At 38.2% G+C, this 14,226-nt stretch overlaps 2 protein-coding genes across 5 annotated transcripts in view; one reads left to right on the top strand and one right to left on the bottom strand.

Moving 5' to 3' along the window:
- LOC135465861 (ATP-dependent translocase ABCB1-like) overlaps positions 1-14,226 on the top strand; it is a 71,611-nt gene that overhangs the window by 18,504 nt on the left and 38,881 nt on the right. For both annotated transcript variants that reach the window (XM_064743224.1, XM_064743225.1), the window contains 4 exons: positions 353-485; positions 1,395-1,465; positions 2,150-2,250; positions 3,198-3,338. In XM_064743224.1, the coding sequence (XP_064599294.1) occupies positions 353-485; positions 1,395-1,465; positions 2,150-2,250; positions 3,198-3,338 (446 nt within the window). The remainder of the gene's footprint in view (positions 1-352; positions 486-1,394; positions 1,466-2,149; positions 2,251-3,197; positions 3,339-14,226) is intronic.
- LOC135465862 (uncharacterized) overlaps positions 6,606-14,226 on the bottom strand; it is a 33,602-nt gene continuing 25,981 nt past the window's right edge. For all 3 annotated transcript variants that reach the window (XM_064743226.1, XM_064743228.1, XM_064743229.1), the window contains 2 exons: positions 8,464-8,799; positions 6,606-8,024 (listed from right to left, as the gene is read on the bottom strand). In XM_064743226.1, coding sequence (XP_064599296.1) covers positions 6,961-8,024; positions 8,464-8,776 — 1,377 coding nt within the window. In that variant the 5' untranslated portion in view covers positions 8,777-8,799 and the 3' untranslated portion in view covers positions 6,606-6,960. The remainder of the gene's footprint in view (positions 8,025-8,463; positions 8,800-14,226) is intronic.

Raw genomic sequence — 14,226 nt, 5'->3', positions numbered from 1 at the left:
GCTCTTTTTTTGCATGTAACGTTTATAAAGCATTTATAATAAAAACACAGTAAATGTCCTAAAATTTTCATTTAAAATTTCATTTCATTTTTCATAGGATATCACCCACCCTTTTAAATAAAACTTCAAAATGCCTTTTTACAGTAAATGAAAGTCTTAATAGCATGGAAAATGTGCAGTTCAGTCATGGACGAAATTTTACATTCATCACAAAATGTTCCCCTGCTCTACATGCAGTTAAAGTGAATAGCATTTGTGTAGCCATGTATCTTCTTCAACATCAGACTGTTCAATCTATCAAAAGTTACAAAGAAATACATTATCAATGAAGCATTGTTTTCCATTCTCGCAGGCAACTGGCATTCGATTGGCCACCATTATCCAATCGGCAGTAAGCTTAGTAGCAGGCCTGGTGATTGCATTTATATTTGGCTGGGAGTTGAGTCTGGTTGTGATGGGGACAGTCCCTATCCTAGCTATAGCAGGTATGTCAGTTGTTGGTTAACAGGTCTAATTGTGGCTGAAAAGTCTGCTGGTTTCTTAACAAATCCTATTGTGGCTGAAAAATCTACCGTTTGGTTAACAGATCCTATTGTGGCTGAAACATCTGCTGTTTGGTTAGCAAACCCTATTGTAGCTGAAAAGTCTGCTGCTTGGTTAACAGTTCCCATTGTGGCTGAAAAATGTGCGCTTTGGTTAACAGATCCCATTATGGCTGAAAAGTCTGCCACTTGGTTAACAGATCCTATTGTGGCTGAAAAATCTGTGGTTTGGTTAACAGACCCCATTGTGGCTGAAAAGTCTGCCGCTTGGTTAACAGACCATATTGTGGCTGAAAAATCTGCGGCTTGGTTAACAGATCCTATTGTGGCTGAAAAATCTGCAGTTTGGTTAACAGATCCCATTGTGGCTGAAAAATCTGCTGCTTGGTTAACAGCCCCATTGTGGCTGAAAAATCTGCCGCTTGGTTAACAGATCCCATTGTGACTGAAAAGTCTGCTGTTTGGTTAACAGGCTCCATTCCAGCTGAATAGTCCGCTGCATGGTTAACAGATCTCATTGTGGCTAAAAAGTCTGCAGTTTGGTTAATAGACCCCATTGTGGCTGGAAAGTCTGCCGTTTGGTTAACAGATCCCATTGTGGCTGAAAAGTCTGCTGCTTGGTTAACAGACCCATTGTGGCTGGAAAGTCTGCCGTTTAGTTAACAGACCCATTGCAGCTGAAAAATCTGCCGTTTGGTTAACAGGTTCCATTATGACTAAAATATCAGATGTTGGTTAAATTTCAGGCTCCATGTTGGTTAACAAATTTCATGTCCCTATTTAGTCCTCAAGAGTTCGACCAGAATAAAGCATATACATTGGATCCACTAATTTTGCGACTCATGTTGTCAGGGTTCATACAGATGAGGGTTGTTCAAGGTAACCAGAAGAGAGACTCAGGACTGATGGAGGATGCAGGGAAGGTGAGAATTAATCCACTTATAATACCTTTACCTCCAGAAAAAGTGGCTGAATTAAAGCCTTTTCCAAGACGAATCAGTACCTTTCCTGTAGTACAGCAGAGATCATTTTTTTCTGAGGGTATATGCACTCTGGTTTCATCCACGGGTCATAGACATGACCACAGCCAAACATTTATAACTGACAGAATCTTGATCATTGTACAAAACACCAATGAAATACATATACATGTATATATATATATATATATATATATATATATATATATATACACTGTATTTCACTTAACTAAGGTTCAGTATTTTTCAAGTGATGCATTTTGCTTAAATTCCGATTGATTCATCCATATTATAGGGTCATTTCAGACAATTTTGATTAATTTCGTGTCAGAAAAATTTAGGGTTGGGGTGTGGAGTTTTGATGTTTCTCAGTGTAAAAAGTGAATATATATATATATATATATATATATATATATATATATATATATATATATATATATATATATATGCAGTCAGTGATTATATATATGGTTATATTATATATATAATATATATATATATATATATATATATATATATATATATATATATATATATATATATATGCAGTGAGTGATTAGGTTCAGCAATCTTCAATATGTTGATGTTTTAGACTCGGCTATATTCAGTATTATGTTGTTGTTGCAGATTGCTAGTGAAGCCATTGACAACGTAAAGACGGTTCAGTCCTTGACGAAGGAGTTACACTTCTATGACAAGTACTCCAATTTCCTACAAAAACCTTACAAGTAAGCATCACGGATTTAACACGGCTCTTCGTTATAACTCATTATGAATTGATTTATTGATTTCATTGGTGTTTTATGCTGTCCTTAAGAATATTTCTCTTATGTTCTGCATTTTTTGAGGAAATTAGGTATTACAAAGTAAATCATCCTGTGATTTGGTCTCCGTAGAGACGATAAGATGCTTGTGTTTCATTGGCTACAATTAACACACACGGTGTTGGTTCATTCTCAACCTCGAACAAAATTTCCGCCTTGTGCCTTTCTCAGGATCTTGGTGGCAGTTAGGCTTTGACAAGTTTATGATTATGTATTCTGTGTGGTCTGTCATGAAGTTCTTTAGGATTTACCTTGCGCCAATACCAGACCTTGGGCTTCTTCAGCAATTGCTAGGACACAGAAGGTGCAGGGTCAGACATCATCGTGGACAGTGAATTTGTAAATTCGTCTACTGTCTCTGTGGGGCCAGGGTGACAATAAGTAGTCGATGCTGCCAATTGCACAGTCTGTAGGATTCATTGGAGACCATTTCTATGGACAAACCAGGCAAAACCAGAAGAAACCGTCATAATGTTCATGATAGGTGACATATTCACTATTGTAAAGTTCAATACCATTCTCAGACGGAGGATTTTCAGGATTCCCCTGCTTGCGTTGTTCTTGGGGCTTCAGTGGCAGTAAGTGATTGACAGCGCTATCTGGTTTGGTCTTACCTGAAGACTAATTTGCACGTCATCACTTTGCCAGTATTCCTGTAAGTTGCTGTAGGTTGATGGTTTATCCAGGTAACCATAATATTCTATGCACCATTGTACATGTATGTAAGTAAAAAAAAAAAAGAGGCCTTTAAAAAATATAGCATTAAACAACATTTGAATAAGATAAATATAAATCGGATATGATCAGACATGTTGCTGAGAGCTACATGAACATGTCTACCTGTGTTGCAGAGAAAACCTGAAGCAGGCCTTGGTGTATGCGCTGGCATTTGCGTTCTCTCAAGGCATCATTTTCATGCTGTATGGTGGGGCCTTCAGATTCGGGGCCTATATGGTGACCCTGGGGAGAATGTCTGGTGACGAGGTTTACAGGTAGGTCCTTAAGAACACTTTCTTTCACAATTGCGAACCCTGATTCGGGGATAAATAAATTTTATATTGGGAGTTTTTTTTACACAATTCCAGCTTTTATTGAAACAGTTAACAAATACATGTGGTGATTTCACCGTTTTATTTTTCAAGGAAGATTGATTTTACTAAGATTGCAAGGATTTAAAAAAAAAAGGAAGTAGAAAAAAAAAACAACTGCAACAGTGTAATGTAGACTTATTCACAACTTTTATTGCTTTCACTGCTGTACCACATCTGACAATGTTGATTCACACAGCCTGGGTAAGCATGCAGCTGAGTTCACACACAGTTACCTCCCTTTGAAACCATCCGGACAAACATTGCCCCTATAAAGCTAGTCGGGAGGTGCTCTTTCATTAGAACACTCACCAGTACCGGTATGCATACTAGGTTGGAATATATAAGACTACACACACAGTTTTGAGTGAGGCAGCATACATGTATGTAAATAATGGATGATTGTTAAGCTTTGAGACTTAATTTCTAAACGAATGAAAATGATTCATCCAAATTAACTTAAGGTGTTTGATCTACCAGTAGTGTTGTATGTGCATTATAGGACATTTTCGAAGAGAAATATGATAAAAATAGACTGCATTTTAGCTAATGTGACAGAGCTTACCAGCTGGGAATTTGAACCAGCGATCTTTGAGTTCATGCTTCTACGACTAGACTAAAGGGAAATTTGTTCCAGCCTGGAGGTTATATATCACCCTGCTACACTTACAAATGTGTTTTCAGCAAAAAAAAAAATATTTGGCAGTTTGCACAAAATATATACCTTAAACAAACAACCTTTTTGCATGTAAAAGGGCATTTTATACACATGCATGTAATGCAGCAAAATGTCACACATGAGTCAAAAATATCACCCCATGTACGCAGGTATGATGCATGAGGAGTGAATAATATGCACCATTATAATCAATGGAAAGTTTGGAGATTGAATTGTTCATTTTCTTTAGGGTGAAGCTGGTTTGCAACGCGTTTGTATGCGTAGCTGTAAATCCAGATGGATTCCTTGCGAAACGGTATCTTGCCAGTGCTACACAAAGTATGCCCTAATATGTTTTCTTTGCAGCAATATACACTATTCTGCAGGCCTAAAATAAAATTTGTCAAGGCGTAAAATATTTCTACAAAATTTGTGGCAATTTTAAATAATATGCAACACAAGTACAAAATAAATATTCACAAAAGTACTAAATCACAACTCTCATATATGACTGAAATTCTTTCTGTATATATGTGGTTGAAATTTTTAAAAATAATAATCAGTCGTGCATTGCATTCTTTTAGACACAACAAGAATGATAAAACAAATAAAAGTTTTCATAAATTATTGGCAATGTATGTGTGTGTTAATAATGTATTTGTATGTATATACAGGTGTATATGTATTTGTGTGGAACAATAATGTACAGTGTTTTTTACAATTACTCTATGATTACAATGATGGATGACAAGTATTGAACTAGCAGTGTTACTTATACACCCAGGTAAATATGCCATTTAGTAAAAATAAAGTATTTAAAAACATATTTTTTTTCACTTTGGCAAAGGTGTCACAATTATGCAGGGTTATAAAGTAAAATGACTTATTTCCTTAAAATTTGGGCTCTTAGATTGTATTTTTGGATACAAAAGTTTGCACCTGTCAGTATAGTTTTTGGCTGCATCAGTGTGCTCATATACTACTTAATGACAGCTTTTTTTACCGAACAAATTATTTAAAGATCGCAGATCTTTACCAAAGGAATATTTGTTGTTTTCTTAATTTGAAAGTGTCATTTAAAAAAGATTGTAAAAAAGCGTGTAAAAAATATTTTTCATGTGGTGTGGGTGCACATGCACAATACAAGATTGCAATTTGCAATATAAAAACTTTGTCATTAAAGGGAATGCTAATTGACGTATGGAGGCATGTATTATATGGCATGTCTAATGTATACTGGCAGCAAAATTTGTTTGAATGAGTGTGTTGTGTTCAGATAGCTTCAGTGTGTTCATAAATGAGTGGTAAGTTAATGATGTATTTGAACTTTATGCTTGCTCAATCGTTTAAAAATAAATAGTACGTGTATATAAAATAAGGCCGTCCCTCAATGGTATTAAAAAGAGCTGTAAGTAGATACCTTCTCTTGCTAACTCTCCAATTTATAATTGTGGAAAAAGGATCAGTCCCGGAAAAAAGACATTTTTAAATTCCACTCTAGCAGCTGTAAGCAAGACATATAATTGGAAGCACATCAAAAAATATTCTGGCACATTTTCAACTCCACTGTAAATGACCTAAACTTTTGACATTACTAAATTGCACATTTTGCCTTATTTTCAGTTTTTTGTTAATCTTAGAAAGGTACTTTGATGTTTGCTTGGAAGGTGGGATGATACTACCTTCTTTGTGAAAGTTTTATCCTCAAACATACGTTAACTGGTACATTATTAAATTTATTGGCCTCCAAAGTGCAATTTTCAAGGCGAGAGTTTAGGTCACATCGTTCACATGTGTGATCATTTCTTTACATTGTTCGGTCTTCACACTTTTAGATACAGAGCAACTGCACCTGCAATAGCATCGCGAATAGCGTCAACCTTATAGCTGCATGCACAAACACATTTTATGTGAATTGAAGGCCTGATTTTCAACACTGAAAGCCAACACAATAGCACTATTATTTTGTTTCATTTCATTCCTGAAATGTCATTCACAAAGCATAACATATGAAGAACAAGAATCATTGCATGCAAATAGCTCTACAGGCCTTTGGGCTTCCATAGGCAGAGTATGTCCTGTAATCAAACCCCGGTCACTCCACCCTAATAGCAGCACCAGGATAATCAAAATCCTACCACAGTATTCCATTTGGATGTAGTATTTGTTAAAATAGCACATCATCTCATCATGTTCAGAATCACAGATACTTGATTTGGTGTTGAGAAAAAATGTTAATAGCCAATCTTTAGACACTGGCTCAGACTATGGCTGCTCTTAAGTGTGATCCATGGAACGATTTCATGGGAAAGCAGTTTTGTAGCATCAGCATTTCCAAGAAAAGGTAAATCTTGGCAAGTCAAAGGCATTTTTGTCACGCTCCTTTCAGATCCCTCACAGAAGGTAGTCTTTACTGTGTGAAATCTCCACTTCCAGGAAACTGGTATCCATGTCAAGTGAATACTCTTGTTTCTAATAAAACAGGATGTGATTCACATAGTACTATGTTTATAAGGTTCAGCTTCCAAAGAATGCGATAGACATTGTGTGTATGTTGTGGGCTACCACAAAATATCAACTCAGTCTTCCAGTGGTAAGTATTACCATGTATGTTGTGTGGCATCTAAAACAAATTGATATATACAGGGAACGTTTCCATGGGATGCTGGCTTTATCATTGGGGTTTTTCAGGCAGCATATATTCCACACTGTTGGTATTTCACAAGGTCATGGTCAAGCAGCTTTCTTACAGCATCAACAGTTTGTGCACATGTTTGACATACAAGTGGACATTAAGTTAGCTGCAGACATTTTTTTTTCAGCATCAGTGATGCTGTCACGCACCAGACACACCAGAATTGTCTCCCTTTACTTGAGTTCCTGTTCTACCAGTGTGAACTGTTCTTCTGCTATCCGTACATCCAGCTGCACCCCGCTGACCCCAACGACTTCCAGAACTTTAGGGGTCACCAGGTAGTTTTCAAGGTCACTGTGTAAGGAACTGTTGTCAAAGTCTAGTCTCAGTTTGTCCAGCTGTGCCTTAGTCATGCAAATGGTCACCACAACTAGTCTGTCATTGGTGTGTGTCTCCAAGGTCAGAAGCCCCCGCTCTTGCTCGAAATATTTCAAAAGCTGAGTGTAAGGAGAGCCGTCTGTGTTATCAAACAGCGTGTAGAATCTGCGCGAGGCATCCTTGAGAATGTCCACACTGCTGATCCACTGCTCAATGCCGTCTATGACATCTGTCTGACTGACATCTGCAGACGGATTGGTCTCAGTTGGAAGAATGTCCTCCGATTTCTCCTTCCACTTGTTCTGGTCTTCCAGCAGGTTGTGGTTCTCTTCAGTTCTCTGCTGATTTATATTGTTTTTCTTGGCCACCATGTTACTCTCCAGATTGGAGCCGTTCATCTGACTGGAACCTTTTCGGCCGGGATACATTGGCCGGCTTGGAATGCTCTGTCTGGATGTTCTGCTTGGAGAACGTGAATGCTCGTAAGCACTGGATGGTTTCCTAGCATCAATAGGCTGGGTTTTTCGCTGCTGCTCTTTGTCTTTCTTCTTGTGGCCAAATAACTTTGGGAGACACAGACAGAAACACGACTTCTTCTTCCCTTCATTTTCATCCTCTTCATAAGCGAACTGTTGAATTTTGTGAGCCCGTGGACTCGGACTGTCTTCAGGCTGTTCCAGAATGGTCATGTTCTCAAAGGATTTGTAGTACGCTCTGCTTCGTGGAGACAGCCCACATGGCCCTGTTTCCATGGCATGCCGCACATCCTCCACGCTGATCCACCTGTCCATTGATTGGTCGATTGTGTTGTCATGGTCCCGTTCTGATTGGTCTGTTCCATCTGGGTCATCTTTGGATTTGGAGGATTTGGTGAGGACAGTCTTCACAGCCAGCACTTGGATCTCTACAGCAATTTGTCCTGTCAGGGAAAGCGGAAAGGTAATTAAAGGTGTAAACAAGTACTGAATCTGTGCGTTTCTGAAAAATTCTTCCGTCCAAAAACATTGTTCAGGTGAATGAAGCTGAGGAGAAGCCACAGAGAGTGATAAACCTACAGTCAAATCATTCAGTGATGTAAGGTGTAGAAATAGTGTGGTTGCTATGGCAGTGGAATTGTGGCAGGTGTCTTGTGGGACAAGACATAGTACTCTATAGCAAGGTTGAAAGCAACTAAGTTTATCCTAAGTTACAGCTTTGTTCTTAGAAGGTATACTTGAGGTTTTACGTCATATTTAACAATGTTTCAATCATATGACAACAAACTTTGTTCTTAGATTGTTTTTGGTTATGACCTATTGTTATGTCTCGTAGTTATGACCTATCTTGGTCTCGTAACCTAATTACGACCTTGTTCTTACCTTTATGCCTGGGTTTCTGCCAATAGCCAGTGCCATAAATAGGTTGAATCCGATTGGTCACATCCAGAGAACTAGCTAACTGGAGCTGACCTGATTGGCGAAGTGCATTGATGAACAGACCAATGGCTATGTTTCCATGGCTGTCCAGATGTTGTAGGATTGCTATGTTGCGGTCGGCCTGAGATTTCTCCTCACGTATCTTGCTCTCCACTTCTTCGTCAAGCACGCCATGTTGTCTGAGATAATCGTAAAGAGGCTCTGTGTCGAGATGTTCGACCAGTTCCTGTCTGGTACTCAGGGTCTCTGTGAACATTGTGCTGCTGTGGCTCTCATACCCTACAATGACAACAAATACAATTAGTTCGTGGCACATTTTTTAAATGTACAAAAACGAAAGTACAGCAGTTTCTTTTTTGGCATTATTGATGATTGAATGCCATGGTTTTTGGACTGCTCTGTAAAGTGGGCTGGAAAGAGTTGCCTTATTGTGCACTCTCTGGCACTTCACTCACAACGGCAAGTAGATGACGAGGTGAAAGATAACCGGAATTAAGGTATTCGAGACCACGGACATCTGGGCACTTTACTCGTATGAGTGTGGGGAAAGCAGATGACCAGGTGAAAGATAACATGAGAAGGTATAGGGAAATGGACAATACTGGACGATATTCAGGGAAGTAGGGCTGATAATAACCAGACATGACAGTATGTAAGACAACAGATGGATGTGCATGGCATATATAAATTGTGAACATCAACAAATCTTGATTTTAGACTTATTATGCCATGACGCAGAGTTGTGTATTAACTCCCATGTTATTTATTTATTTATTTATTTGATTGGTGTTTTACGCTGTACTCAAGAATATTTCCATGTTATTTGGACAGTGTTTTCACCAATGTGTTTATGTAAGTCAGGCACAAGTAAAAAGGATGCACAGACAAGGGTGAACAAAATTTGTGTGACTATAGTGCTGTCAAAAAGTTCTCCATTGGACATGCTGATAAGTCTATGCATACTGTGAAACAACCATCATATATATATCTATATATATACATACATATAAAAAAAAGTTATCCAACAAATACATAAATTGATACACAAATTAAATTCAACTGATCCAGTTTGTAGCAGTGTGCTTGAACGGTACACCTGGACAATGAAGCAAGTTATTGGTATCAGTTCATGCCTACCAGTATCATCATTGAAGTTGTCCAAGATCTCCAACCAGTGTGATAGGTTTAGGCTGTCCGAGGGGCAAGGCAGTCTTAACTCCTCCATGGTACCTCAGTAACAGAGCTCACTTAGAATGATATGGTCTCTTAATTAAAAGACCAGTATGTGTCCTTGGTGCCTAGTTTCATTTGATCATCATCAGCACAGGGATATTAATTATAAGAAGTATGTTGATCCTTGGGGTAAATCTGGATGGTTCTGCAATGTGCTATATGCAAGGCAATTGCCAGCCTGGCAAGTAACAGTACTGAACTCCTTGGCTTGTGCAATGTATATGTGGGTGTGTATATACACATGTAGGCTTACAGCTGTGCCAAGCTGACCAGACAGATCTTGAATGGTCAAGCCCTAAGCTGTAGCCAGTCACAGCTGTGGGTGTCATGGGGATAGCCAGGTCACTTGGCCTCTTGGGTTTAAAAGCCACCTGCCATTATAAGACAGGGACAACTAAGGGAAGTGCTCCCTTTGTTAAATGTACAAACAGGGTGAATGAAGTTCCACAAAGACAGTGGGAAGCCTAAATGGTGGCTACAGGACAGCACCCTTGTGCTTTGAAGTCTGCCAATCCCCTGGGGAGCCATGGGCTTGTCTGGTTTAGGGTAAGAGAAAGGAAGAGGTGGAATTTTAGGAGAGCTATAAAAGCCATACTGGAACTACTTGGAAAGGTTTATGACGCTTGTAGGGTTTATGAACCTATGGCTTAACAGAGGTGATAAAAATGAAGATTTTAATGGAATTCTAATGGTTAAAATCAAGTTGTAATGAAAATACATTTCATTTTTTGAAAAATTATAAGAGTTAAACACTGATGAAAATGCTCATCATTATGTTTTTGAAGGAATCATGAGTTTAAATAATGATAGGTGCTCCGTAATTTTCAAATCTTCATCTGCATGGAAGCTCAAGTTAAACAATACTGATTTTATTTTGTGTTTTATGTTGACACCAAAAAATCCAAATTTTGAATAAAAATGAAACTGAAAATCCATTTTTTTATTTTGTCTTACCATCATGGTTTTCATGATTTTCCTGCTTTTCAAGACTTTTCGATATGTAAATTTGTCTGCAAGAGGTAAAGATTGTCTACCTGGTCTACCTGTACATTTTCCACAATTTTCAAGTTCCATTTTTTTTATACCTTTCTCCAACATTGATATAACATTTATTCTGGCTATAAAACATCAGTTGAAATTGATAAGGCTGTAGGTCAAATGAAGAGCCATAATAATGTTGTATATGCATGATTGACTTCTCAGTGTGAAAGCACCTGAACCCAGTGCTGTACTTACACATGGATGTCTCAGTCAACTTGAGGCAAACAAAGGCACTTTAAAGCCATATATATTAAATCCCATAAAAAAAGCTTTTGGTTTATATAGCTGAGACATAGAGACAGAGAACCTGCCCGTAGTGCTATACACAATTGTTTGTTTATTTTTTTCTTACCAGGCAGGTTTAATAAGATTTTCAAGAGTTTTTTTATTGTTTGATTTACTTAATCCAAATCTTGTTATGGAGCCACCAGGCAGTGTGATAAGTAGTGCACCTGCTGTTCACAGGTAAGGCAGGTGCTACAGGTCATTAACCTTCTCACCTGGATTTTAAAGTGATTGACATGTCAAAGGTCACCAGGACAGAACACATGACAGTTCACAACTAATTACTTACCTTTGTATTAGGTAACAGATAGAGGGTGAAAGTGGGGGGGGGGGGAGAAAGAATCCATAGCTTTGTTTGCTTAAATTACATTTAATGCTTGAGTTTCTGTGTATATCATTTTAATATTGTACAGGAACTGAAATAATACTAACAACTGAGTTAGATTTAAGAGCTGAGTGAAGAGAATTTATATTTGTGACTTCTCTCCGGCAATATGTGGGAAGGTCTGCCAGCAACCTGCGGATGGTCGTGGGTTCCCCCCGGGCTGTGCCCGGTTTCCACCCACCATAATGCTGGCCGCAGTTGTATAAGTGAAATATTCTTGAGTATGGCGTAAAACACCAATCAAATAAATAAATAAATATATTTGTGACTTAAAAGTGCAAGTGCCAAAAATTTTTATCTCTCAGACACCAGATGATGCTGAATGGGTGCTGGTGGTCCGTAGGAATGAGTTTCAAAATATATAACAGCATATCAAAGGGATGGTGCACTTCTCCGGTTTCTGTTATAATGTTCTATTTTCTCCACCCAAGAGAGATAACCCAAAACATCATGCCGTGCCTTTGCATATCTGCTGGGTGAATGAATCCTATGCTGGTATATACACAATCTGCAGTGTTGTAAAACAAGGGTGGATAACTCCAGAGAACTGATAGGCAAGTTTATAAACATCTTGATCTTACCAGCTGTGGTGGGCTTTATCAACTCCGGACTGATGAAATAAACAGACAATTAATAGCGTGGCCTTGTTTTTGGAAGAGCCTGTCTGATGAAACAAAGTGGCGAAATGATATGGTATATGATCTAGTGAATCTTCAATATCTGTGAAATTTATATAAAATGCTCCTCTTGTCTAAATATAAAGTCTGTTTCCTTTCCACAACAGAGATCAAGAGAGGGTCAGACCTTGAGAAATTTATTTGTAAGGTGGGGAAACTATGAGTATCATTTATTTATGTTTTTACCTTGGAAATCAAAAATATTTTAAGCTATAATGAATTCCTGATGTGCACATGTACCCTTGTATATCTTACACAGGAAAATCAGTGTGTTTGTTATTTCATGGCATGTGTTGGATGTGATTGTGTTCTTTTTATGCACAGGAAAGCTAGCATAAGATCTCATCAACTTTTCATGTTCTTCTCACGTATTGATAATTGCTTCCCTGTCTTGAGGGAGGTCTATGGAACAGCCAGGAAAAGTCTGTGTAACATGGATGCAGTCAGGAAAGTCTGTGTAACATGCATGCAGTCAGGCAAGTCTACGGAACATGCAGTCAGTCAGGAAAGTCTGTGTAACATACATGCAGTCAGGAAAGTCTATGTAACATGCATACAATCAGGAAAGTCTATGGAACTTTCTTGAGTAACAGTGATAAAAAAAAAACTCCCTGACATGTCAGAAATTTCGATAATAGAGATTGATTAGATTTCGTATCTGAGAAAGTGTGAGAATTGTGAAAAGTGTAAAATAAAATTGTCTTAGTTCAAAGCTGTAAAAAAGAAAAAGAAACAATCATGCAAGTCACTAAAAGGGGTAATCCCCTAACCCTTCCCCCACTCCAGGAGAGTATTTCATGTGGTGTTGTATGCTGGTCCCTTACCATGTTTTTGGCCCATATTAAAAGATGTGATGTCAAAATACACCTGCTTAATGGTCACAGCTAAAACAGGAAAAACTTTATGAATATTTACACTATCTGACTGGATATACCCATGATGGCGTCCCTCTTTACATCTTTAGGGCCAGGAGGAAGTATTAAGACACAGTGACAGTTGGTCAGTGTGATGGGTCAGTGATTGATGGCTTGACCACTGGTCATTTACACTGGCAGCTGTAGACAACTTCTCAAAGGCAGCCAGTCTGTCTGCTAAGTAATAGCTGCCTTTTAACACCTACATTCATTTCCTAAACTCCCCCACCTCCCCTTCACTGAAACCCTTACATGCCAAACCCCAAATTCTAACAGGGAACAGATTCCAAACCAAACTCCAGTCTCATAGGTCTTCTCTGTAAGCATGCATTAGCGGCTTGCAACTGTCTTGGAATGATACAAAAATGACAAACTGTTTAACCCTGAGCATGTGACTTTATTGCATGTATTACCACACCAGTTATTTCTGAAACAGTACGAGAGGTATATGTCCTTGGAATATTTTTATTTTGTCCCGGCCAGCAACCTGCGGATGGTCGTGGGTTTCCCTCGGGCTCTGCCTGGTTTCCTCCCACCATAATGCTGGCCGCTGTCGTATAAGTGAAATATTCTTGAGTACGGCGTAAAACACCAGTCAAATAAATAAATAAATAAATAAATATTTTATCCCAATCATATCAGTTGTTTCTATATAAATCCTTGACTGAGAATTATACAGTCTAAATTCTGAATCTGTTTTGAAGACTACAGTGAATGCAGGAGATTTCAGGAAGCAAGGAAAGATGAGTATGCAAATAACCTATGTTGTAATCTTATCCCTTAATGTCATCTTGTTTGGCTGTCATTTCCAGCTGTCACAGAGAGAAAACTTGATTGGCTGTGATAACTGATGTCACATTACTAAAAAAAAGAAAAAAATATTTATTTATTTATTTATTTGATTAGTCTTTTACGCTGTACTCAAAAATATTTTACTTATATGACGGCTGCAGTTTTGCCCGACTCATTCCTGTCAGCTAGGCCTTATTGGTATGTTGAAACATCACACTGAAATGACAAGCCTCAGGCTAGAATATTTTCAGTTGTATGTGAACATATTGTAAATGACCCAACGACAGGACTAAGTTGTACATTTTGCCTATTTCTGAGAAATCTATTGATCTTAGAAAAGAGTGTTGGGAGTTGTTGGGAAGCTGGGATCAGGTCCTTG

Source organism: Liolophura sinensis, chromosome 5 (genome assembly GCF_032854445.1).
Source record: "Liolophura sinensis isolate JHLJ2023 chromosome 5, CUHK_Ljap_v2, whole genome shotgun sequence".
Taxonomy (NCBI): domain Eukaryota; kingdom Metazoa; phylum Mollusca; class Polyplacophora; order Chitonida; family Chitonidae; genus Liolophura; species Liolophura sinensis.
The sequence above is the reverse complement of the archived record's forward strand: the minus strand, read 5'-3'. Positions and strand labels throughout refer to the sequence as shown.